General features: G+C 46.4%; 1 protein-coding gene across 1 annotated transcript in view; it reads right to left on the reverse strand.

The window, feature by feature from the left end:
- LOC144173646 (DNA damage-binding protein 1-like) overlaps positions 1-25,402 on the reverse strand; it is a 113,094-nt gene that overhangs the window by 42,146 nt on the left and 45,546 nt on the right. The window contains exons 7-10 of the mRNA XM_077701981.1: positions 24,823-25,106; positions 22,947-23,055; positions 7,195-7,373; positions 6,369-6,532 (exon numbers count right to left, since the gene is read on the reverse strand). Coding sequence (XP_077558107.1) covers positions 6,369-6,532; positions 7,195-7,373; positions 22,947-23,055; positions 24,823-25,106 — 736 coding nt within the window. The remainder of the gene's footprint in view (positions 1-6,368; positions 6,533-7,194; positions 7,374-22,946; positions 23,056-24,822; positions 25,107-25,402) is intronic.

Below are 25,402 nucleotides of genomic sequence, written 5' to 3' on the forward strand. Positions count from 1 at the left end.
GATTAACTTCGAAAGCTCCGCTAGTTCCATTCTGTCAGCTGCGGTAGAGATTGTCATGGTTTGCCGTTTGCTAATTAGATATTTCGTCGCCTGTGAAAGTTTGCCAGTATCCTGTCTTGCCATAGTGCCCCCGACTTCTACTGCACACTCCGTGATAATACGTGTAAGGTTGTCGCTGGCTTCCTGTGTCGTAAGCTCGGCTTCCTCGTTAAGAGCTGGATATCGGTTCTGCAGCGCTATCCTGAATTCTACTTTACGTCTTACTGTTAGCTCATTTATCGGCTTCTTTCGTACTAGCTTGTTGCGGTCCCTCCTCAAATCCAGCCTAATTCGAGATCTTACCATCCGGTGGTCACTGCACCTTACCCTTCCGAGTATTTCCACATCCTGCACGACACCAGGGTTATCGCATAATATAAAGTCTATTTCAATTTTGTGCTCCCCATTTGGGCTCCTCCAGGTCTACTCCCGACTGTCCCGTTTACAGAAGAAGGTATTCATTATGCGTAGGGTATTCTGTTCTGCAAACTCAACTAGTACGTCCCCCCTGATATTTCTACAGCCCAGACCATAGTTACCAACTGCCTTGTCTCCAGCCTGATTCTTGCCTACTTTAGCATTGAAGTCCCCCATAACTACCTGTGTTTTTACTTTAGCCATTACTGATTCCACTTCTTCATAGAAGCGTTCCACTGCTTCGTCGTCGTGGCTGGATGTGGGCCCGTAGCCCTCCACCCCCTTGAGGTTGTACTTCTTATTGAGCCTAATTACAAGACCTGCTGCCCTTTCGTTAATGCTATAGTATTCTTCTATGTTGCCAGCTATGCTTTTATTGACCTGAAATCCCACCCCCAGTTCTCTTCTATCCTATAGGCCACGGTAACATAAGACGTGTCCATTTTTCAGCACCGTAAAGGCTTCGCTTGGTCTCCTAACCTCGCTAAGCACTATGACATCCCATTTAATGCCCTCTAATTCCTCGAACAACACCTCGAGATCGCTTCGCTAGATAAGGTTCGCGCGTTAAACGTTGCCAGGTTCAGAAATCTAAACTGAACCTGGCAGATTACTAAAAGATTACTAAAAAGGCAGATTACTAACTGATACTGAACCTAAAGATTACTAAAACTCTATAACTACTAAAACTCCGCGCACGCACATGCACAACCGCGCGCGCGCGTGCCCGCACACACACAAACACACACGCACACATTCACGTATGCACGCACACACGCACACACACACACGCATACACAACGCACACACGCACCCACACACGCACACGCACACACACACACGCGCACACACACACGCACGCACACACGCACATACACACCCACACACGCGCACACACGCACAGACACGCGCACACACGCACACACACACGCACACACACACGCACACACAACACACACACAAACCCACCCACACACGCACACACGCACACGCACACATGCACGCACTCACGCACACGCACACACACGCACACCCCACACACACCCACACACCCACACGCACACATGCAAACATGCGCACACGCACACCCACGCACTCACGCACACACACCCACGCACCCCCCCCCCACACACACACACGCGCTCACACACACACGCACACACACACCCACACACATGCACACGCGCACACACACACCCACACACATGCACACCCACCCACACACACACACCCGGGCACACACGCACACACACCCACACACGCGCGCACACACGCACACACACGCACACACGCACACACACGCACAAACCCACACCCACGCACACACACGCACACACACACGCACGCACACACACACGCAAGCACACACGCACACACACACGCACACACACCAACACCCACACACACACACATCCACACACAGACACGCATACGCACACGCGCACACACGCACACACCTACCCCCGCACACGCACACACGCTCACACACACACGCACACACGGACACGCCCACACACCCATACACACTCACGCACACGCACACACACCCACCCACCAACCCACCCACCCACCCACACACACGCACATACACACACACGTAAGCACACACGCACACACGCACACACACACGCACACACCAACACCCTCACACACCCACACGCAGACACGCACACACGCACACACGCACACCCACACACACACGCACACACGCGCAGAAGCACACGCGAACACACATATTCGCACACACACACGCACACACACACGCACACACACCCGCAGACCCGCACACACGCACACACACCCACACACACACGCCCACACGAACATACCCACCCACACACACACACACCTACAGCATCGGTCACTAGCCTGACCAGAAAGTTTTGGTCGGACGTTCAGCGATGTCACGACGCTAGAGGGCTGGGCTAGGGCGACGTACTAACCACTCGAAGAATTTAACAACAGATGTGCAGAGAACTTGGTCCCCCAAAAGGAAATTATCTTCCACAGAAGAGTGGAACCATGAATGGCTGTCGCGCTATTGGCCGCCATGTTGGAAACGGAAGCGGCCTCGCGTACGCAGGTTATTTTGCTGAAATAGCACCCGCGCATCTTCCGTCCGCTAAACGCAGAAGCGGCCTCTCGTACGGCGCTTCCGCAGTGCGAACGACGCAAAGAAATAGCGTTCGCTAAGTGTTTGCGTACGGCTGCGTATGTTATTTCACAACTGTCTATTATTATATGCAGAAACAAAGTGCTACATGGCGGAGTGGAAATATTTACAGTAACCGCTTCATCAAGCAGGGCATTGAAGTCAGCATATGTGTTGTGGTAAACGAATATTTACAGAGAGTGATGTGATACTGATGCGGCCGTGTTTTTTTGCAATAACCCGTCCAAGAACGACGCAACCAAGCCCCTTTAAAGAAATATTTCGTCATAAAATATTTTCTCACTTCAAATGTAATAATAAAAATTGTAAAATTACTAGTTATCTAATTTGCAGGTAGTAGTATGTATGGTTTCTCCATGGACAGAGTGTCCTCGACAGCGCAACATCCTAGCACCGAGGAGGCTGCTTCACTCTGAAATGGATAAAGTCGCTATAATGTGCTTTCGCAGTGCTTGCTCCCATCGTTCCCGTGAAAAGGGCTTGTCGTTTGTTTGTTTCCTGTGGAAAAATGGTAATCTTAGAACTATAGCAAAGAAGCTGAGGCACCCGCCGGTCCGACAGAAGTTGATGACCATCGAAGCTGTTGGGTGTACCAATTAAGGACGAAGACCGAAGCAAACACTACATTAGGTACCAACCTAAAAACAGGATAAAATCAATTGAAAAAATGAAATGCGTTTTGTAAAAATTTTGATTTCCTCCGAACAGTGCAAAAAAATGACCTTGTGGGGAACGTAGGTGCCGCGTTTTGAACGTTCAGGGGAGCGTAAAGACTTTCCCTTTTATTCTATAGTGCCCCAAGCCATGTTTATGATCACGAGTGATTATTAAATGGTGTCACGACTTGGGTAGCCACTTTTCCACGGCAGTGAGCTTCGACAGCTCGGCCGGCCTCTCGGTACAGACAGACAAACGTCTCTAGAAAATTGTACCTTACCTTCCGAAACAATGTAGATAGAAGCGCGAATTCTTTATGCAATCCAAGGAAAGTGCGCCCAATTCATTGTCAAACATTTAGGGACCCAATTAGGCAACGGAAAACCAGGCTATTCGGCGATTTTTGCGCTCTAAGTGAACACGTCTACGAACGATCTCAATGTATACCGATACGTGATTTAAAACATAAAGGTGCATTATTGTATTCCTTCTTCATGATGAATGTGCGCATTGTCTTATCTATAAACTTATCCAGCGGTTTTGAAGTAACACTTTTCACCCAATGGAACCCATGTTTCACGCACACGCCGTGCGCACACAGATGTTATCACAGCTTTTTGGTCGACCACCCGGTCTACTGGGAAGTGTTTTCGTTTTTTGACAGGACGCCATCAGTTCTACTAAGAAAGCTTTCGCTTTAAAAAGGGAATTTCGTGTTTGAGATATTCAGGGGATGTTCCGCGAAAACAAAGGTGAGGCGCCCCTTGAGTAACTCTGGCTGGGAAGCTTCCAAACGCGACCATCGTATATCTCGTTCTACCTCTTCGTTGGTTGTTTTCTCATCCGTGTTTAAAGCTAAAAAGCTTAGATCGCTTCGGTCTACTACAGCACGTAATAGGTTGCACGATTTGAAGGAGTGCACGGCATTCGCAATTGTGAGGCCCGAAACTATTATGGTTTAGCGAATTCCTAGATTACTTTCTTTTCGTTATATCACCTGAGCGGTCTATGTTCCCTTACAACTGATTTTTGTGCTTTTTATTTGATGTTGTTTCACGACTTCAAAGCTCCAAATGTATTTCTCTCGGAGTGCTAGTGAACGTAGGATTGCGGCGAAATAATAACGACGAAGGATCAGCAAGAATGCTTCATTTTATGCAATAACGTGGTGATGCGAATGTATTAAAAAGTCTGTATTAAAAAAAAAGTTTTTTAGTGCTAATATTCCCCTTTCAGCCTTGTTTTTTTTGCGCGAAGAGACCAACGTTGCACAAGTATGTATTTTATATAGTAGTAAGGAATGTAACAAAATGCGGGCAAAAATGGAAACTATGCAGCCAGAATAAAACGTACAACAAGTCAGACATGAGTAATTATATTATGACCTAGCTGAGCAACACGAGCTTCGCAATTGGGTGCAGACAGTGAAGTCCCGATTATATTTGAGGGAGGGGGGGTGACATAAGTAGAAGAAATTGTGTGAACAACGGGATACATAGGACGAGAAACACCCTTACCACATACTCCAGAGTGTCAATGTGCACTTCTTTCCTACGTGCATGTACATTAGGGCGTTGGGTAGGGCACCAACACTTAAATACCACCCCCGCATGACGGAAACTACCCGCAAGTGGTTCTTACCATCAAGATTCACATGGATATTTGCGATTTTCTGCTATATTCTACTGTCTTCAAATTAATAACTTGGCATGAAATACGCCTTGTATAATTTTCATCCTGTGTGTTTATATCTGCGCAATCATTCCTTGTCGTGCTGCGGAATTCGGCTTCTTTTTTCACCTCCCACAACTTGTGTTTACATAGTACTGGATACCTTACAGCGCCGCAGTGAACCATAGAGTACTTACGGAGCGCACAGTAGTGTTTAAGTGCACTTAGAATACAAAACAAATAAGTGTTGTCTATTACAGATAACTTTATATCGCTCCTCTTCTATGCCTAAGCCATTCATGATCACACTTAAAATGTTAAATGTGCGGCGGGTGCTGGTAAGAAACCGACTATTAAAAACTGCAAGTTGAAGGGCACAGTTAACAACTCTTCTGGAGAAACAAGCATGCATAGTTACGGACCCCGGGAACACAAATTTCGCCCCAGACAAAAAAAGACAAGACTACAGCGGGGGCATAAAACGGTTTGTGTGCGCTTTATTGCTGCTGTGCGGAAACGTCGGCCACGAAGTTGATGTAAGCTTCGAATGGCTGGTACGATATTCTGGCCTAGATTTATTTCCCACACCAACGCCAGTTTTCAATTTTTTTCGCCTGTGCTTTTTCTACACCGCCTTTCTTTTCCTACTTACGGCATTCCCCCCCCTCCCCCCCCCATTACCGTTCCTGTAAAGCGGGAGCAGCTTAGCCACAACATCGAGTACAAGCATGTGGTTGTCAATCACAGCCCATGTTTGTATGTTCCCTCAGAGCCCAATTTTTATTCATAATTTATCCCACTTAGAGGTACTTGAGAGTTCTTTTAATCCCTACCAAACCGACAAAACGTTATTTTGTTACTATTTTGGTACGTCAGAAACTGCAATTACAAAAGTTCTTTCATCGGCTTGAGAAGGTGATTCAGTCACGCTCCTCTCTGCGTGACAGTTGTTTGCTTGCACAGCTTCCCACACTTTTGTTTATAGCCGGATATTTGGCACTCATGTCGACCTACTTGTTATGCGATGCTTATGTTCATCTAGCGAAGGCTTGGTCAAAGCTTTACGTTTTCCCCAAGTGAGCCTTGCGTTGCGTTCTTGCATAACAAAATAAATTTTCGCTGTGAGCACAAGCACCACGCAGACCTAATCATCATTGAATTTAGACCTGCAACCTTGGATTTTGTACCCTATTTACATACGAACAATGTATCCGGTTTCAAACTTGCAAAGCCGCAAAAGATGTTTATTGCATTGCTACAGTTTTCCGCACTCCCGTTTCCGCTTATTCCAGTTGTGCTACAAGCAGCCAAGGAACGTGCTAAGGGCTGATGTCTGGCCATTCTGGTCCACACGCATATGCTGCCGAACCAGCTGTGGTCTCTGAGTACGCACTGGGGCTCTTAGCCTTACCTCCTCCGATGTTCTCCTTCCATAGCTGCTCCAGAGACGGCATGCTGAGGAGGCGGATGGAGATGTCCGTCCACAGGCCCACGGCACAAAGCGATGACCTCTCGGCCCCCACGGTCAGTGGAGTGATGTCTAGGCAAGCCACTTCGTTCTCCAGCACCACATGGCTGGGGCAAAAAGTTCAATCACACAGCTGTGCAAAGTGTGTATAGATTTTGAGGGTAGATACAATGCGTTTTAAGTGCACTGATGGCTGGCAGTGACCAACTATCCACTGATAAACTTAGCAGCCCTGACTATTTATTCACTCATTGTAGAGTTTTTTCCTTAATATTCTCGCTTGAGGAAGAAATGAGAAATGATTATTTCCGGCATTTTTTCTGGCCTGACTGCCCTTTTGTTAAAATGTATTTTGCTAGGAAGTCGGAACCATACACTTCGTTTTTTCTTCTTGCTTGGTTTCCACAACGTCGCGTTAGTACAACTGTAGCGTTCCTTTTTCAGAGCAGTTTGGGGCCCCCCGGAACAGCACATTCATGGCTGTTACACTATACGGAAGGCAGAAGTGAGTGAAGGAGTGAGGGGAAGTCGGGATGAGTTTCCGTCGTTTTGTTACAGAGCCGGACAAAAAATTCTCCCTCCCCCCCCACCCCACCGAGCTATCCACATAGCATGCCTTCCACCCATCAAACGATCACAGCGAGCCTCAAAAGAGCTTCTTTCACGGGAAAACATTACGACCTCTCAATGGCAGCATGACAGGTCTTCCATGGGTCATTGCCGGGAAGGGCAGGAAGGTTGAAGTGTCGGTGATGGCGTTTTGGCGCACCTGATTTGAGCGAGCGTGCCATCTCCAATGTCTAGGCAGAAGATTTCACTGCGGATGGCACACACGACCTGCGCCTGGTTGCATGCAGCCACGTTAATTTTCTGGCCACTGGGCGGCTGCCACTGGTGCAGCAGTAGCTTCGTCTGGCCATCCACGAGCTGCACGGAAGCCGCTGTGACCTGCGACAAGGACCACAACAGCGTTTTGGGTACAGAAGGCAGGAGTTGAATACAGATACCAGAATACAGGGCCCCTTAGTGTAGCAGCTGCGATTTCTTTCCATGCGTACGTGGCTGACGCATTGACGTACCGTCGTTTTTATCCGCCTTTGAGGGTTTAGTTAAGGTCAGGATGGGCAAAGTGTAGCGTATTTATATATTTTATAAGTGTGGCCTCATAAAGCACCTGTAAAAGCCCATGCCGTTGCTGAATGCAGAAACGGAAATAAAATATTCTTAAGGAAGTCTGGAAAGGCCCATCTCGCGTGGCAGGAATACTGAACAGTCGTTCTGTGCAATTAGTGTGGCTTTATGGCGGCTACAATTTTTCAAGCAAATATGCAATGGTGTAAAGTGGCCTTAATTCTATCCCCTCGACACAGTGTAGTGGCATCACTTAATACTCAGCTATAGCTTTGCATTCCATAGAAATAATTTAAGGGGGAAAGTTACGGAACTAAATTGCGTGATAGGTGGTGCAGTGCATGGCGGTCACACTTAGTGGGAACAAGGGAGCGCGTGGCGCGAGCTACTACTACTAGAGCATCCTAATGGCACTTCGCGGAAACAGCGCGCATGCGCGTTGCGGGGGTAAGTAGAGTAGAGAACTCGTCGCGCGCATCGCGTAATCAGGGGGCAGCGCGTCGTCTGCTAACTGCCAGCTGCCGCCGCTTATAAAAGCAGTAGACTTTGCCAGTGGCCGCCGTGAACAGCAAAAATAAATACTGCAGCACTGGAAAATAGTTCGCAGATTTCTTTCAAGTGCTAACAAACGGTTGATGTGGAGTAGCAAGAACGAATCGGGGGCTTTTTCTACGACCCACACCGGCATTCTGCAGCCGTGAAGATCTCTAGCAAGAGCCGTCCCGGCAAGCTGTGGAATGTAATCAATGCTCGACCAGCTTGATGATACGCGCCCACCACGCGCATTGTCTGCAGCGGGCGTCGGAATATACAGAACTTCCATCTGTGTGGACGTAAATAAGAGTGAATCTCCGTTCATTACGAAACTCGTTTGAAAGAAAAAAGTAAGCCTCGGCCTTGCGAATCTTCTGTTCCTTATTTTTTTGGTTTGCATCTTCGTGCGTTTCGTGCAATGTTGCCAATAACAGTAGCTCTGAGTTTGCTTCTTAGTTTGTGTGCTTTCTGTGATCTGCTAGCTATGGCTCGCGGCATAACTAGCTTTACTGCACGTTGATTAGGAGCCTTCTTAAACTGGAGAAGCTAGCTAACCTGCGATAGGGAGTTGTGCAATGAATCCCCCTCCCCCCCCCCCCCCCCCCCCCCCCTAGGTGGAACCATTATGGGGAAGCTAGCTTGTTCATTTCAAAGAATTTTTATTTCAAGGCCTACTATCGGGGAACAACCCCGACAATATGGTAGCGTCCCGTTCTTGGTTTTCTGGCAAAACTCGCACTCAACTTCCTCGTATGGGCGTCAGTGGAGTGAAGCCGACCTGAACGCTTTTCCCTCTAATCCACGACGTTTGTTGACTGGGGCGCCATGGCAGCTCAGAATAATTCTTACATTTATCGCATAGCTTCAGGTCTAAGTGGTATTACACTGTTTATATGTCCCAGGGGTAAGCACCAGCGCTCTATAGTAACACAGCAGACCTACTGCCGCAGGCGATATCCCGCAAGAAGTCTGGTGCAAACATCCGGCCCACGTGCAGCGCGCACCTACTTCGGCGGGTAGAATACAATAAATTTCGTGGCGCAATTTCAAATCTCAGGTTAAGCTACAGAGTCTACGCTAGCAGCAAATCGTAGGCCCGGTCGTCGTTCCATACGTGAGTTACAGAAACTATTAGGACAACTCATGGTGCACTTGAGCCAGAAACGACTGCTTTAGGTATGCTTTTTATTTGCTTCCAAATGAACATTCGAGGAACTGCGCTGTAGTTACTTCAACCTGGTTGATTGAAGTGTTTGCTACGCCTATACGTGGCTGCAACCTCTCTCGGAGCTCGCATTAACGGCTAGTGCTAGCGATCTTCATAGCAGCGGAATGCCTGTGCGCGCCGTAGAAAAATACCGCGACGGGTTCTTGCTTCTCTGCATCAACCGTTTTGTTTGCGTGTAACAAAAATCTTAACTTCTTTTTCGTGCTGAAGTATTTAGTGTTGCTGTCCACGGCGGCCACTGGCAACATCGACCGTACTCAAGTGGCGGCAGCTCGCAAGTAGCAGACGACGCGCTGCCGCCTGATGACGCGAGGCGCGCGACGAGATGTGTACTCTCCTTTACCTCGCAATGCGCATGCGCGCTGTTTCCGCGAAGCGCCTTTAGGATGGTGAAGCATAATATTCAAGCAAGTTACTGTTAAAGTCCTAGTGTTTGTAGGCGCGTTGCTTTATCAAATTTTGCGACTAAAAATGCGCAACAGAGGAGCAGGGAAAAATTTGCAGGAAGACAGAATGAACTTTTCAATTTCGTTCTCGCGATTTACTTTGAGGTTTACTTCTACATTAGAATATACATAAAAAAATTCTGGCAAAACTCTGTGAAATCATACTTTAGCTCATATGCACATTTCTAACGCTACGTATATATTGGTAATTAATTGGATATGCGAGTTCTTAACTAACCGCCAACAGTTCGTTTATGCTATTAACCATTGTTCCTCTCTTTCCACTGTGTCTTCAGGCGTACCTCAAGGTACTGTTCTTGGCCCTCTACTTTTCCTAATCTACATTAATGACCTGCCTAATAACATATCTTCTAACATCCGCCTTTTCGCCGACGACTGTGTAATTTACCGTCCTATCCGCAGTACTAACGACTCCGCCACCTTACAATCAGATTTCTCTGGTGCAGTCATGGTGCGAAAAGTGGCTAATGTCTCTTAATATTCAGAAAACATGTGTCCTGTCCATTCACCGTCGCCCGGCTTACTCACCCGCTAAATACTCTATATTTAATTCGGAAATTACACCAGTTAGTTCATGTAAATACCTTGGCATTACCATAACTTCAAATCTCACCTGGTCATCCCATGTCATGAATATTATCAATGACGCTAACCGTGTACTTGGCTATCTTCGAAGAAACTTGCGACTCGCTCCGCCTTCCGTTAAACTTCTCACTTATCTAACACTTGTCCGCCCAAAACTGGAATACGCATGTGCCGTTTTGGATCCCCATCAAATCACTCTTACTAACACACTTGAATCGATCCAGAACCGTGCAGCCAGATTTATTTACTCAGATTACTCCTATCTAACCAGCGTAACCGAACTCAAATCTCGAGCTAATCTTGCTGACCTAGTGTCGCGGCGCAAATTTCACAGACTATGCCTTTTTCATCGCTTTTATCATTCCATACACCTAAACCAGGCTTTCAGTCCTGCTCATCGCCTTTCATGTCGACTAAGCCATTCGAAAGCTGTTTATCCTGCTCGTGCGCATACTGCCGCACACCATTCTTCATTTTTTCTTCAAACATCTAGGGACTGGAATGATCTGCCTTCTGACGCCGTGCACCACTCCTGCATCACTCATTTTAAAGAAGCCATCGCACAAATCATCCTTCAGTGACTTGTTTACCCCCTCATGTAACGCCCTTAACGGGGCCTTTGAGGTATAATAAATAAATAATAAATAAATATAAAGTAGTGACTTAATTATTAACGTCAAGTTTAAAACATGTTCAGAAGAAAATACCGTATTTTGAGCGCCATTTTTCGAAGGATTGTAAGAAAAATGGCCGCACAGGACTTTCAGGCCTGTATAAGCTCCGAACGGGTAGCTATCTAAGTGCATCATCTGAAAGTCACTAAAAAAATGAAGGAAGCGCGCACTAATGCGTAAGACTTGAAGGTAGCGAAGCTGTACTCAGCAGTTGCGTTTTTCCTCTTTTTCGCCTCGGGGCATTGCTTAATCCTCACCGCTGCACGAGGGACCCCTTCCTCTATCACACACGGTTCTGCTCCGCAGGTGGCCTTCCCTCGTGGCGCGCGCTTGTCGTTGCGGTGGCGGCATCCTCGCCTTCCTCCGCCCCGCCCATCGCACGTCTCCTTTTCCTCCTCACCTATCTCTGCCCTGCTACGGAGCAGCGTGCTCCATGCAGGGCGCTTGTAGGAGGGGGTGTGGTTTGACTTCTAACGCTCAAGGGCAAAAGGGGTCACCCCGCAACGGCTGCCGGAGTTAGCCTGCTGTAGCTTGCGCTACAAAAATTGCCCCGTACCATCTGGCTTTGCTATAAACGTCGTCGGATGACGACAGTCGTCTCCCGCCCCTGCCACGTAACTGTGTCTCCTCTGTTCCCAAACTACCACTCACGCTGTCACCTTCTAGTCTCAATTCCGTGATAGACGCTATAGAGCTCTGCTCAATTCAAGTTTCCCCGCGTGTGCATGCTGGCGTGCTATCGGTGGGCACCTTTGGTTACTGCTTCGCTTGTCGTCCGATCCCGGAGTTCCGGGCTTTAGCGCGATCTAGTTTTGTATTTTAAAGTCACAATATTGTTTGTCACAGTGAGGAGTGTTTGTGGGTTTCCTATCGTAAAAGTTCAGCAAGCGTTAATTTTTATTTAAATGAACAGTGCTAGTATCAGTTAGGTATTGAAGTTTGACTTGAACATGCATTCCGTTTTCTTTCCGCTGAGCAACGTTGACAAGTAGGAGCTGAGCGACCAGGTTTAGTAGTTGCGAATTGCTTTTGGACGAGCGCCTGAATCGAGGGTATGACCGAGAAACGAATCAAAGAAAAAAGCAAAGGAAGAAAATATAGAGAAAGAGAGAAAGGAAAACAAAAAAATAAAGAAATACTTACAGAAGGACAGACCGACCAAACTTTTTGCGGTTAAGTAGCCGAAAAAAAGGCTATAACCTTAAAAACTAAGTTCTGACCATTTGTTGCGTGGAGATCTTCAAAAGGCACCAATTTCGAAGCCAGTATTACTACACTCAATTCGGGACCACTTCCTAAATCAAAATTTTAAATTGAACACCACAAATAGATATTATTGTATATTCATCTAAAGCTTGTTTATAGCACCATGTGTTGAAGAATCTCAAAGGTGAACGGAAAGCAAAAAAAGCGGACTGTATTTAGTGTAAGTACCGGGCATAAGTAGTTTTAACATGGCGACCGAAAATCTTCCTTTTTTCTCGTCTTCGTCGGTCTCTTCCGCGCGCCGTCGCGACAAGATTCCCGCTTTTTTTCCACGCGATGGCCCTAGCACGCGGGCGCGAAATCTATTCAGTTGTTAGTCAGCGCCCATGTTTGTCTCTTTCTCGTCTTCCGTACCGCTTCTTGGCGCTGTGTTTTGCCTCCAATGCAGAGTGATGCGGGAGTCTGTCCAAAATATAGTTTCGACGTGGCACCATACTTTGGCAAGAAATGTTTCCAAAAAGTTTGGCATACGGGCCCCGAGGACGGCGCCAAGAAGCTCTAGTCGCGGCAATGTCAACGTCTTCATTGGGGCGACACTTGACTTGGCCATCACCAGTTCTGTTTCTACGCACTTTCTGTTGTCTTCAAGCCTTAAATGCGCGAATGCTGCGTATGTCTTTGGGCACATGTCACAAATTATGTGCAGTTGAGCTACCGTAGTCTCCGAGGATAAATGTACCCAGCGACGTATTTTAACGCTGCCAAGCTCCTGGAGGTCCGATCGCCAACGTCGAAATTGCGCTCCGATGTCAAGCACCCTCTCTTACTGCCACCTCAAGTGAGAAGGTGGCAGTAAGAGAGGGTGCTTGACTTCCTCTTCTTGAGAGAACTCTAGCCTGCTTCGTACACGCATCAATTCTTCTGAGTGAAGGAAAGGACTGAGAATCCGAATGCTTGATCGGCAGTCGAGAAGAGCTTGATTCCGGAGCCGCTCGAGTTCCTCACCGTAACTCTGTTGTTGAACAACGCGGATCCAGTAAACTTCCACGTACTTCATCTGTTCCGCTCAGATGGATCTAGATATCCGGTTGGCGACATTTCTACAATTTCTGATGAATCGCAGAATCCAATCGGTGGTTCGGAGAATACGCAACAGGTTGGTATACCGCGCCAACTCCAGGATGAGATTCACAGTCCTCACAAATCCGATTTGCACACATATCTCCCTTTCTTCCTCTACGCCTTTCAACCCAATTTCTGACTATTCCGTAGGCCAATGTGTCGGCTCTTTCAGTAACCAAATGGGTCCATGGCATCATCGCTCATCGGTTTTCAGAATGTCCAATGACACTGCGCGAGTGAGATGATCAGAAGGATTGCAATTTCCGGGATAATACCGACACTGTGTCCTAGCCGTAAATGTTTGCATTTGAGTAACTCAATTTTTGACAAATTCTTTTGATTGTGATTGACTACACGTACTCTAATGCAGAGTGTTAAGTCGGGCTCGTTGGTTCATAGTAAAGGCAAAAAAACAGCGCAAAGAAACGGCACGGAAGACGAGAAAGAGACAAACACGGGCGCTGACTAACAACTGAATAAATTTTTTTGCTTGTAGGCAATATAACAAAATCGAGAAAGAACACTAAAACAAGATACAGTTATGATTGTAGAAATGCTATCGCTTTGGTCAACAAGTCGACAAACGGTTTTCGGACGCATGCGCCCGCTCGCTCGTTCATAGAAAAAGCTTCAACGATCTCGCGTGTTCTCTGTAACCATAGCGCTCAAGGACATGCTCAAGGACAATGCTCAAACACGAGCTATATCTACTCATTGCCCGTCTGTCGACTTGTTGCCCAAGTAAATAGCATTTCTACAATCTTTAATGTACCCTGTTTAAGTGTTCTTTCTGGATCTTCTTATATTGCCTGCGCGCAGTAAAATTTATTCAGTGCTTAGTCAGCGCCCATGTTTGTCTCTTTCTCGTCTTCTGTACCGCTTCTTTGCGCTGTGTTTTGCCTCCAATGCAGAGTGATGCGGGAGTCTGTCCAAAATATAGTTTCGACGTGGCACCATACTTTGGCAAGAGATGCTTCCAAGAAGTTTGGCATACGGGCCCCGAGGATGGCGCCAAGAAGCTCGAGTCGCGGCAATGTCAACGTCTTCATCGGAGCGACACTTGACTTGGCCATCACCAGTTCTGTTGCTACACACTTTCTGTTGTCTTCAAGCCTTAAATGCGCGCATGCTGCGTATGTCTTTGGGCGCATGTCACAAATTATGTGCAGTTGAGCTACCGTAGTCTCCGGGGATAAATGTACACAGCGACGTATTTTAACGCTGCCAAGCTCCTGGAGGTCCGATCGCCAACGTCGACATTGCGCTCCGATGTCAAGTGGAAGATCCTAATCCCAAGAGACATCCCGCTTCCATAGCTCTTGAAATAATATCTTGGCTTGAACTGTGAATGGTGCAATCATTCCGAGAGGATCAAACATACTTGCCACTGTATGGAGCACTGATTTCTTGGAGTTCCGAGGCTTGTTAAAAACAAACTGAATTTGTAGCTATTGTCAAAGTGGTCTCAACGCCCTGTCCGGAAGTGTCATATGCTGTCACCACGGAATTCCTAGGCTAAGGTAGGTATGGAGTGCCCTTGACTAAACGAAATTGTGTGGTCTGAAAGGCTAGATATGAAATATTACAAACACATTTTGGGCACCAGTCTGTGAGATCAGCGGATCTGGGTTTCAAAAATAGCGCTCCATGCTTGCGTGTGCCTATTTGCGGTGGATATTATTTAAATACAAAACTGTTGCATAGCGAGCACTAAAACAGGAGCCCCGGCGAGAAGGTTTCAAACGGTGAGTTGTATCCCCAACGCCAGTAAATACGTTAGAGAGGCCTTTCCAGGTTTTAAAAGCATACGTTAACGGAAGAACGACAGAAGCGAGACCGAAGCCATGGATGCCCGTAGCGGGCACGATCACTTTTCTTACACAGTAAATTCACGATGATGATCATGACTGGCGCATAGCCAGTGGGAGATTTAGCATCCTCCAGCGCGTGCAACGTTCGTGTCTGCCGCTGTAGAAGCGCGCTACAGCATGCCGTACTTGCTCGCCAGTCGACAGCTTCTCCAGCTAGAACCACGACCGCGTATCGGCCAAATTTCAACATGGCCCTCTAGTGCTTGTATTTTCGGATAATCTACGCGTAGAGTGTCCCAGAGCTAATAGGAAAGCTTGAGCGTCATGCGGGCTCTAGTCACTACGGGCTGATTCCTCGCTTTGACACTTCTTGAACATCTGCGTACTCCGCCGCAGCTTGAACAAGCGAATCTGGTTCTTCAGAGCTTCACAACACTGAAACTTGGCACTGTTGCACGGCGAACACCCGGCTGGGATTTCACCATCCTCCCAGATAGTTCATGGTGAGTAAACAACAGGTCCACAATCCAACCTTTTGGTCCAGAAGCTCCTTCCTTGTACAGCTGCCGGCAAACGCTGTCCCTTTACGTCTCCAGCAATGCTTGCGCCGTCTTGCCGCTTTGAGGATAGCCAAGCGCCTACTTGGTGACGTGGACGACAACCAGCTCTGCGTCCTGCTTCCCGAAAGACCTCCTATCCTTCAGTCTTGCTGCGTTGCCCTGAATATTATGACATGCAACCTGGAATGCCTTGGTGTAGAGAGGTCTTCTTAGAACAGTTTTGTTACTCTCTTGGGTTTTCTTTTGTGCAAGTCCCGTTCCTGAGGAGCGCACTTTCGTCGTAGGTTTTAGCTCAGAATATGGTTCTCCTGCTTCTTCACCAGGCCTGCCTGTCTCCGCCGAATGACGAGAAGTAGTCTGCAAAGACGGTTCAGCCTTTCTGGCTACAGGTATACGGAAGGACACAAACTTTCCTTTGGGTGAAAATTCCCGGACTACGTCTGCAATGTGGGCTATCCGGCTTTCACGAAGGTTCGGCTACGCTTCACCCTTTATGAAGTTGGGAACAAAGATGTACTCGAACTCAAACTCACACGGTGGTGGCTCGATTCTTTCGTTCGCGTCTTTCACTTCACGCGTTCCTTCGTCTACTTGGGAGGAAGTAGCTGAGTTGTCCTTGTGTTGGGCTGTCGTAGCTTCACGTTTTTCCAGTTGTTTTCCGCTGAAATGCTCGACGCTACCTTAGTGCTGGCTCCCACGCCGTCAACATCTGGAACGTGGCTGTTGTCCGTTGTCTTGACACGGCCCCGGAACCCCTTGCACCCTTATGGCTAACCGTTCAAAGTTGAAACCTGAAGCATCGGCAGGGCAACTGGCGAAGTCGACGTGTGAGGGGTCATGTGGACGGGGTGAAGTTTCCTTTCCGGTAAACTTAATGCCAGCTGCCCGTAGATCGTTCAAAGTCGATCGCAGCCGACTGAGGGTCCCGCATATCTTTTCCTGGTAGTGCAAACTGTCGTAGCAATTGTGTTCTAGCGCGTCTCCCTGCAGCAGCTCACCTACCATAACGTTCAACTCATTGAGTTGGGCTTCCTTCTGTTCGAGCTCGTTGACAGCCAACTCCAAGTCCAACGCAGACGGTGAGGGAACTTGCCGGAACTCAGTCGCTGCCTTTAGCAGCCTCGTTACAGAAGCGCGCCGAGCCTTCCTCAACGAACGCAGGGCGTTCAGGTCATCACCAGCTTGGTACTCGGGGGACGTACCGTTGATCCCAAGCGTGGTACCCTGTACGTGACGGTGTGTATCTGCGTCCTGTTGAAGGTTCCAGTCGGTCGTAGGTGGGCCGTCAGGGTCAGCCATGGCGACCTCCGGCTGAGGGCGGGGCAACGGCGGTCAACGGCAGTCAAATCAGAGGGCTCTACAAACCTCAAGCCGAAGGGGACGTCGGTGGTCTCCTTCGCCACACCTGCTCATTCTCCCGGGCTTAACGGCACCGAAATGTTAATGGAAGAACGACAGAAGCGAGACCGAAGCTATGGCTGCCCGTTACGGGGATTATCCCTTTACTCGCACGGTAAATCTATGATGATGACCATGATTGGCGCATAGCCAGCGGGATATTTACCAGCATAACCAAATTTCTAGATCACTTCATTCTTGTCCATGTGCTCAGGTGACTTAGATATTTATAGACAGTGTATAATGCTTCCGTTAATGCGCCCATTCTTCTGCTAATGACGTATGGGGCAGAAACTTGGTAAAGAAACTCATACCTACCAGACGGGCTATGGAAAGAAGCATGCTAAGGATCGCACTTAGGGTTAGTAAAAAAGCTTCGTGGATTACGGAAAAAAGTCGCGTGGAACATATTATAGCCTACATTAAGCAAGAAGCTGCTGATACAATGACACTGGAGACCTGTGCTGTTCATTTTGTTGTTGCTCTAGGGAACTTGGATAAGTTCAGTATACCACTAGAGTAATATGAGAAATAGTTACGAAAGACAACAGTAAGAAATATTGTTGCGGAATAAAATATTGAAATACAACCAAAGCATCAACCCAGTTCTAGCATTTAAGTAATTTAACTTACCGTACAACCATCATATCAGCTCAAAATAAACTCATTTATATCTTTTGCTGAGCTTGTTTTATAGGCTCCGGAACGATCGCCGAGTGGCGCTGCACTCTCCCCGGAGGGGGAGTACGCCGGGACGGCCGCCTATTCGGCACGTACTTTTTTCGCTGCGCGCGTGCTGCATTTCTCGCGCTAGGAAGAGGGCTGGGTAAAATTTTCTTTCGACTTATGAAAGCATACACATTACCACGTGTGCAGCAAGTTCGGTTTACACCTAGAGTAGCTACTGGGTTCATTTTTTGCCGGTGCTTGTCTTGTCGTCTGCTAGAGACGCGTCGTCTGCTACGCGCCGCTCCAGCGGCCGAGCGCCCCGGCGGTTTCTAGGGATAAAGAGTGCTCTTGTGGGTGACCCTTGGCTGGTCTAACCACCTCAGTCATCGCGAAACGACTGCGTTTGGTGAACGGCTTTTCAGCGCCCTAAGGAAACGCCCCCCGGCCCGCTCCTCCGCGTCTGGCAAGTGCACGCGCAGCTCGCGCTGTCTCCCACACCGCCTGAGGCATCCAGCCTCCTACTCACGAATGTGAACAAAGCAACCGCCGGCTGCGCGAGCTACTTAAGCCAGCACGTACAAAGAGCGGCGGGAACACTCCCCACTAGCCCGAAACAAAAAGATGAAACTGAAAGCGAAGCAAACCCCCCTTATTGTTGCATGGTCAACTGCCACGACAGTAACAAGGCGAAAGAAGAGGATCCATTCGTTAAATTCTGCATATTCCCCGCGAAAGCGCACCAAAAGGATAGACGGTAAGCATGGATCACTGCGGTTCGAAAGGTGAAATAGGTTGACATATTTTTGTTTGTATCTGTGTGCTTTCAGTTTACATTACCCGGCTTTGAAAATGCGAACTAGTGTTCTAACGAGTCCTCCCCTCTACCCTTTTTTTAATGCATGCTGCCAATAATTGTTTTCCGCTATAACAAATGAACTTCGGAGTTGTTTAGCCGGTGGCGTTCGATATCGTCAATATATAACACAATAGGTTGACATTTTGCATGGGTGAAAAAAAAAATATTTTCTAGCGATTTACCTGGCTGTAGTAGCTCTGGTCCGTCTTGTCATTGTGTTCTGGACAGGATTGCTGCGTTGTTCGCTTTTTTCCCACAATTAGAAATACTGGTAATTAAAAGAGGTATACACCAAATTCTGTATATTATAGTAATTAAAAGTTATACGCCACAAGCTGTTCTGTTGTTTCGGCGAACTTTCACGCTAACCCATACTTGTACTCCAAGTGGGTGACAAACATTGCGAACAAAAAGTTCTTCAAGGACAAGTAAAGTGGAAATGCGGCGCTGTCAGCGCACCCCTTCATTAGCGTGTGCCTTTCTAATGCGTTTTTATAAGATGCAGCTGATTGTTTCAAGAGTAAGAAATAACCTATAACCATAATCAATCACGTTTTTCTTACATTTCTTCCAAGCCTCAGTGTTTCTGCAGTCCAGAAAGTCCGGATGCCCGAAGCGCGAGCATGCGAAGGGAGTAACAAACAAGAGAAAAGTACGCTGTTACAAGCTGAACAGCTGTCGCCTTGCAGAAGAAAAAAGCAACCGACGACCGCCGAAAAACGCGTTTCCCCCTTTAAAATCGTCGGGGCAGTCTGCCGGTCGAGCGGCTTGAAGCAGGCGGCGCGTCTGTAGCAGACGACAAGACAAGCGTCGACAAAAATGAACTGAGTAAGAACTCGAGGTTTAAACAGAACTTGCTGGACACGTGCTGACGCGTATGGTCTAATAAGTAAAAAAAAAATTTACCCAGCCCTCTTCCTAACGCGAAAAATGCAGCACGCGCGCAGCGGAAAACGCACGTGCCAAAGCGGCGGCCGCCGCCGGGTACTCCCCCGGAGGGGAGAGGGCAGCGATTCCCTCGCCCGGCAAACTTTAGCTTCGCCTCCCTATACATGAAAAAGACTTCGATAAAGAACACAGCACGGGCATGCTTTGTACCATTTGCTGGAATCTCCTTCAAATATCCCAAACTCAATTTCGCTTGGAAGTCACACACTTTTCGCTTCGATTCGAAAATATTTTGTGAAGATTCCGGGATATCCCGCCAACAATATTATTCGCTGAGTATTCAGCCCGTAAAACAAGATTCATTATCCCGAATATTAGGCAATCTATGAAATCACCTTGTGGAATACAGAAAGCATGACTTTACGTCAATGGGCCATTGTTTTTATCGGCCCTGATATACACAAAAGTACGCGAAAGCTGACCAGGTTGGCTAAATTTGGAGTTAGTTACAAACTCCAGCACGAAACGAACGGGCACAATAGAAAAGGGACGGCCAGTTCGCAGTTATTTTTCACTGCTTAATGGTCGCTCCTTTGTCTTCGCAAGGCGGTTTACACGGAAGCTTCGAATCCTCCACGAGCCATTACTGTATTACAAATGTACACGTCACGATTATTTTTGTTCTGTGTTTTTACGTTCATTGGAGTGAAAATAAGGTTTAAGAGTTTCAACTTTCAAAACACTGCCTTTTTTAGAGGTGCACAGACAGGCATTCGCTAGAGGACCTTTACATTCTGACCATTCCTCGTTTTCAAATCAAATCAAATGAAATCAAAATTAATTAGTTTCATGATAGTACACAAATACATTGGAGTGGTACAGAGAGAGGGCCCGAAGTGAAGCACTGCCGAAGGGACTACTTATTATGGAATATAAGACAAGTGATTAAGATTAGTGGTTTAGCCATTATTGCAGGCGCACAATTTACAAACAAATGTTCAAACAGGCAGACATACATCCAAACAATTATATCTTAAACACTATTACAAACCAGCGTTTAATTTATTGTTCAGGCTATCAGCAGACAAAATAAAAGGAAAAAACAGAAAGGAAGAAAATATAGAAAGGAAGAAATACAAAATAAAGGTAAGGGTACAAAATAAAAGAAAGAAAGAAGGTATAGAAAGGAAGCAAAAAAAAGTAAAGGAAGAAAAGAAAAGGAAAAGAAAAAATAAAGTTTGGTGCAATAATGATTGCTGTGAAAAATGTGAAAAACACACGTGAAAAAACAATGCGAAAAACACATGAATATAGAAATTACCAATGTTAAATTACTTCAACAGAATAAAATGATCAGTAAAATGATCAGAATAGCAAAAACGAGCGCAACAAACATTTTAACCAGAATTAATATAACGACAGTACTTAACGCAACATCGGTTAGAAATACAGGAATAAAGAATAGGAAAAATGAATAATAAAGGAATAAAGAAAGGAAATAAAGAAAGAAAAAGGAAGGAAAGAATAAAGAAAGGAAAAAGGAATAATAAAGGAAAAAAGAAATCACTACCGTAGACAGGGAATAATTGAAAAAAAAATGCCAGGTATATTATTTCCAAAATACTATAGGGGTTAGCGGCAGGGAAGCATTTAGGTTACGGCCAGAGTACCTAAATTATGGCCAGAGTTGTGCTGGCTTACGTTTGGAGTCGATATGCAGGGAAAAAGTGAATGAATCGAGGCAGGGGGTGCGAAGATAATGGCACTTCTTGGACGATACATGCATTTAATACTGCCTGTCTCTTTAAAAGTGAAAAACTATGCAAGGTTATGTTAGGCTTCTAGAGTATGCAAACCTGATAAATTTTTAACATAATACATCCTGGAGCTCAGGAACCAAGCGTAAATTTACCACGTGATCCCCTTTTTTTCGCCCATCATGGCACATCAGGGCTGGAATCATGCAGTTCCAACACATCAATAAAATTATTGCATTATGTATGCGTGGACAAACACCGAGAAAGTGAAAGGCTGCAAACATGTCCAGTTGCGTGTATGGGAGCTCAATTACAGCGTTAACAGTAAGAAAAATAGAAAGAGAGAGCGGGGTTCGCATTGAAAAGAGGCGTCCATGCAGTAAAACCCTGGTGCAACCAATTCATGAATGGTCCAAGGGAGCAAACCCATTCACATTTTTGTCGCAAAAATATCGATAACAGGTGCTTTAAGGGACAGGGTAGACAAAACGTTTTGTAACTGAATGGTCACCGCTTTGGTAATAGTTTCTTTTTTACTCCAAGGCAACCAATTATGCTCTCATCTCTTTCATTCACTTTTTTGCTTTTTTTTTGCGTCGTAATAATGCGCAAAACGTATCGGCAAAAAACAATCTGCTCCCACTCAACGAACAGTATGTTAGCGGCTGGCATCTGCGTGACGCTGCAGAATGTACGAACAGTAATCCGAAAGCTATATTCGTCATGACGCCACTTCAACATACTACGTCTAAAACTTTTTGCCATCACTTGTCACACATTTTTAAGCGGGACAAGCAACTACATTTATTTAATTAGCACATGCTTTTACTTTACTAAAAGACATTTTAACTCTGTTTAGCAATGCAGTGTCCCTTTACAACCGCAATCCGAGAAATCCTTTTGGGGATTATTTATTGGGTGGGAACACAGGTCAGGACACTTCGGCCTCGTGGGGGTTACAAAACACACGCAGCCAGACGCATCGAAATATTTGCAATCACGTCACACCAACCGACTGGTGTAAGCAAAGTGGTTTTGAGACTTGACAAAACTACATCCGCACCACGTAAGCCCATTTTTCTGCCGTGTCACATTTACCGCATTGTATAGTGCACAGAATTCTATCCGGGCCTTTTCCGCACCAAAGCATGCGCCTGACGACTAGCTGTTCAATAGTTTAGGGCATTGGTTTCAAGTATTCACCAGAGAAGGCGTGTTGAATTATCCTACTGGCAAACGTTTCCTCCCTTCCATGTAGCCTGTAGTGAAGCGGTGAATTTACAGATGAGAACGGAGCCCGACACTTCTTTCTTTTCAGGTGTCATTGGGATAACTAATGTGTGTGCGTACAGAGGCACGCATCTTCGTTTGCAGACACAAAAATATTTATGAATTGTTAGAAGCTACGGACAGAAAGCTTGACCATAGGGTAACACTATGATTCAGCAAGCAAATGAGTGGCAGTTTCGCATTCGCTTCAGGTTTGTCGCGGAACAAAGTATTTATTGGACGTTATCTCTTTTTTTCAGGCCGGACACGCGACTACAACCACATAACAAAACCAAATCAGCAAATCTTTCAAAGTGTAGCAAAAAAAGACTAGTACTGGATCTGAGCAATGACCAGAGACCGTACCTGAATGAGTTGCTTGTTGCGGACATTGCCGCAGAATAATGTATGCTGTGATGTGTCGAAACCGGCCAGTGCCGTCTCCTCCACCTCATCCCCACACAGCATTAGGACACTGCAGGAGAAGCCAACACCATTTCGTCTACTGATCCGGCTTTCTAGACGCGTGGCAAACAATGATAAAGTGTTTATGTTAAAAAATAATTCTGAAATAAATTCGGAAATGGTGTATTCACACAAAGATTCAGGCCAAATGAAGGAGTCCTAGCGGTGCCACAAGAACATTGGAATATTACATTATCTTATGTGGGAAGGTTCAGAGGGGTGCTCTTGCCTGCTTTGTCATTGCTGCGTATTCTCGCTTAAGCTCCCTATTCACAATGGCGCCGCTACAGACCAGCTGTACACGGAATTTGTATGTGCAGAAATATAATCTGAATGCATTAATTACAGATGATGAGGTGAGTTTGTTCTTGACGTAACGGGAGCCCTTGAACACTACAATTCGTTTTAAAGTATTCGGGTATACAAGGAAACGAATTAAACAGACTGCACTATGTTTTTTTGCTGTGAACAAAGTCGTCTTCTGGCACGCATGTTTCTGTGCCGCATAATGTTGCATAACGTCAAGGAATGTCGCATAACGGCATAACGGCATAATGTCACATAAGGGCAAGAAATTGCGAGCCATAAATACGACCAAGCTTAATTACAGCAGTGCATACTCAACGAGTGCAAACATCTCATATCTGCAGTGGGTATTTATAACAAAGTAACAGTATGTTTTGAGCAACATTTCTCCGCAAACAGGTTATTTTCCCGACGGCAGCATCTCGATCTTGCTTCAGCTGACAGAGCTACAAATGAGTACAATCTTCCCACTGCTGGGACAAAATGTCAATATGTGCTGCTTCATTATACCACCTTTAAACTTCTAAACACGCCGAGAATTACGATATTTTTGTGAAATTATCAAGGTAGCAAAAGGCATAGCAATCTTAAAAAGACTGGCCACTGTAAAAACAAGAGATAAAAATACAGAACGTGATTAAGAGGGTCTCGTATCTTAACATTCCTATTAGACCTATTACTTAAGACCCACGGGCTTGAAAACCATCTAGCACCTACGCGAAAAGCTTCACAAACACATGGAGATGTGCACAACGGCCTAGTTTGCCTATTCTAAATATATGCCACTTTCGTACAAAAATTAAAAAACAAAAGGCTCGCTTGGAAGACCGCAAGCGCCATGTAATGAAAACAAAGCTGAAACGCAATGTCTGGTTGATTTTTCACTGCAGCAAATATGCGCTATATTTCTAACAGAAGAATTTTTTAGGGACATTTTGCTGGGTTTGTAAAACTTTTTGTAATTGCGCACGCTGCTTTTTGATCTCTTGGGTTATCAATTAGAAAATCCCATAGGAGTGTGTTCAAGTGAGTCCTCTTTAACAGCACAAAAAACTCCAGTATATGTCAAATACGACCTCCATAGTAAAAGCGAACGTGGCTCTCTTCAGAAAGATTACGAAGAACTTATGTCTCGCTGAGAATCATTATATATTTGATGCTGATGCACTAAATATATCAGCGCATTCCATGTTCGAGAGAAGAGTACAACTGAAATAGACAGTGTGGAAAGTATCTCTACAACAGTAAAAGAGCATCCCGGAGAACAGTTCTGGGGCGGGTCCCTTTGTTTACTGTCGTCCACGAGCACGAATGTAAAGTTGAAACCTCTCTAACCTGCCCTCGGGGCAGATTTCTCACTGCGTTTCCGATCTGATTATCCTAAAGATATAGATTAACCCCCTGCCTGTGAAGCATGCATACGATTTGCACAGCCGTGAGAAAAAAGTTCGCGGGATTCTTGCTAGTCAACCTGGTTTGGCCCACGAAGGAGAGGACGAGCATGTTGTCCCGCGTGTCCGCGTCTCCACCAGCATTTGGAGCCCCAACCCTGAGAGGCCAGATGCCCTTGATGCCGGGCAGGTCGATGGTGGCATGCTCGTGGATGCCAATGCCATTACGGATGACGCGCAGCGATCCCTCCTTGGAGGTCCCCGAGCAGGTCACCAGCTGGGCTTGGCCCTCGCTGTCGACCAGGCACATGTCCACGATGGGGCCAAGGTTTGTGAACGCTTCCATCAGCTCAACGTGGGAACCCTGCCCATAGGGAAGAAGAAATGAGCTCGTCACAAGAGAGTAAACGCACCGCCAACTTTTGTAAACGTGAGAGCATCGCTCGCCCACTTGTCGAAGGTTTAGCGCTTGCGTGATTGTTCCATTTGAGCAGCCGGATCGCTGCCACCAAACCACTTCCTACTACTAAAATCCTGCGCGACCTTGCTGGAACGAACATTCACGTTTCTCAAACGAGTGCAAAGTGCACCTGCAATTTGTTTCTGTCACAAAATATAGTGTGCGCCTGTCTCCAAGAAAGCTTTGCCGATATGTACCGG

Source organism: Haemaphysalis longicornis, unplaced genomic scaffold (assembly GCF_048455015.1).
Source record: "Haemaphysalis longicornis isolate Haplotype H1 unplaced genomic scaffold, Haemaphysalis longicornis Haplotype H1 scaffold_3, whole genome shotgun sequence".
Classification (NCBI taxonomy): domain Eukaryota; kingdom Metazoa; phylum Arthropoda; class Arachnida; order Ixodida; family Ixodidae; genus Haemaphysalis; species Haemaphysalis longicornis.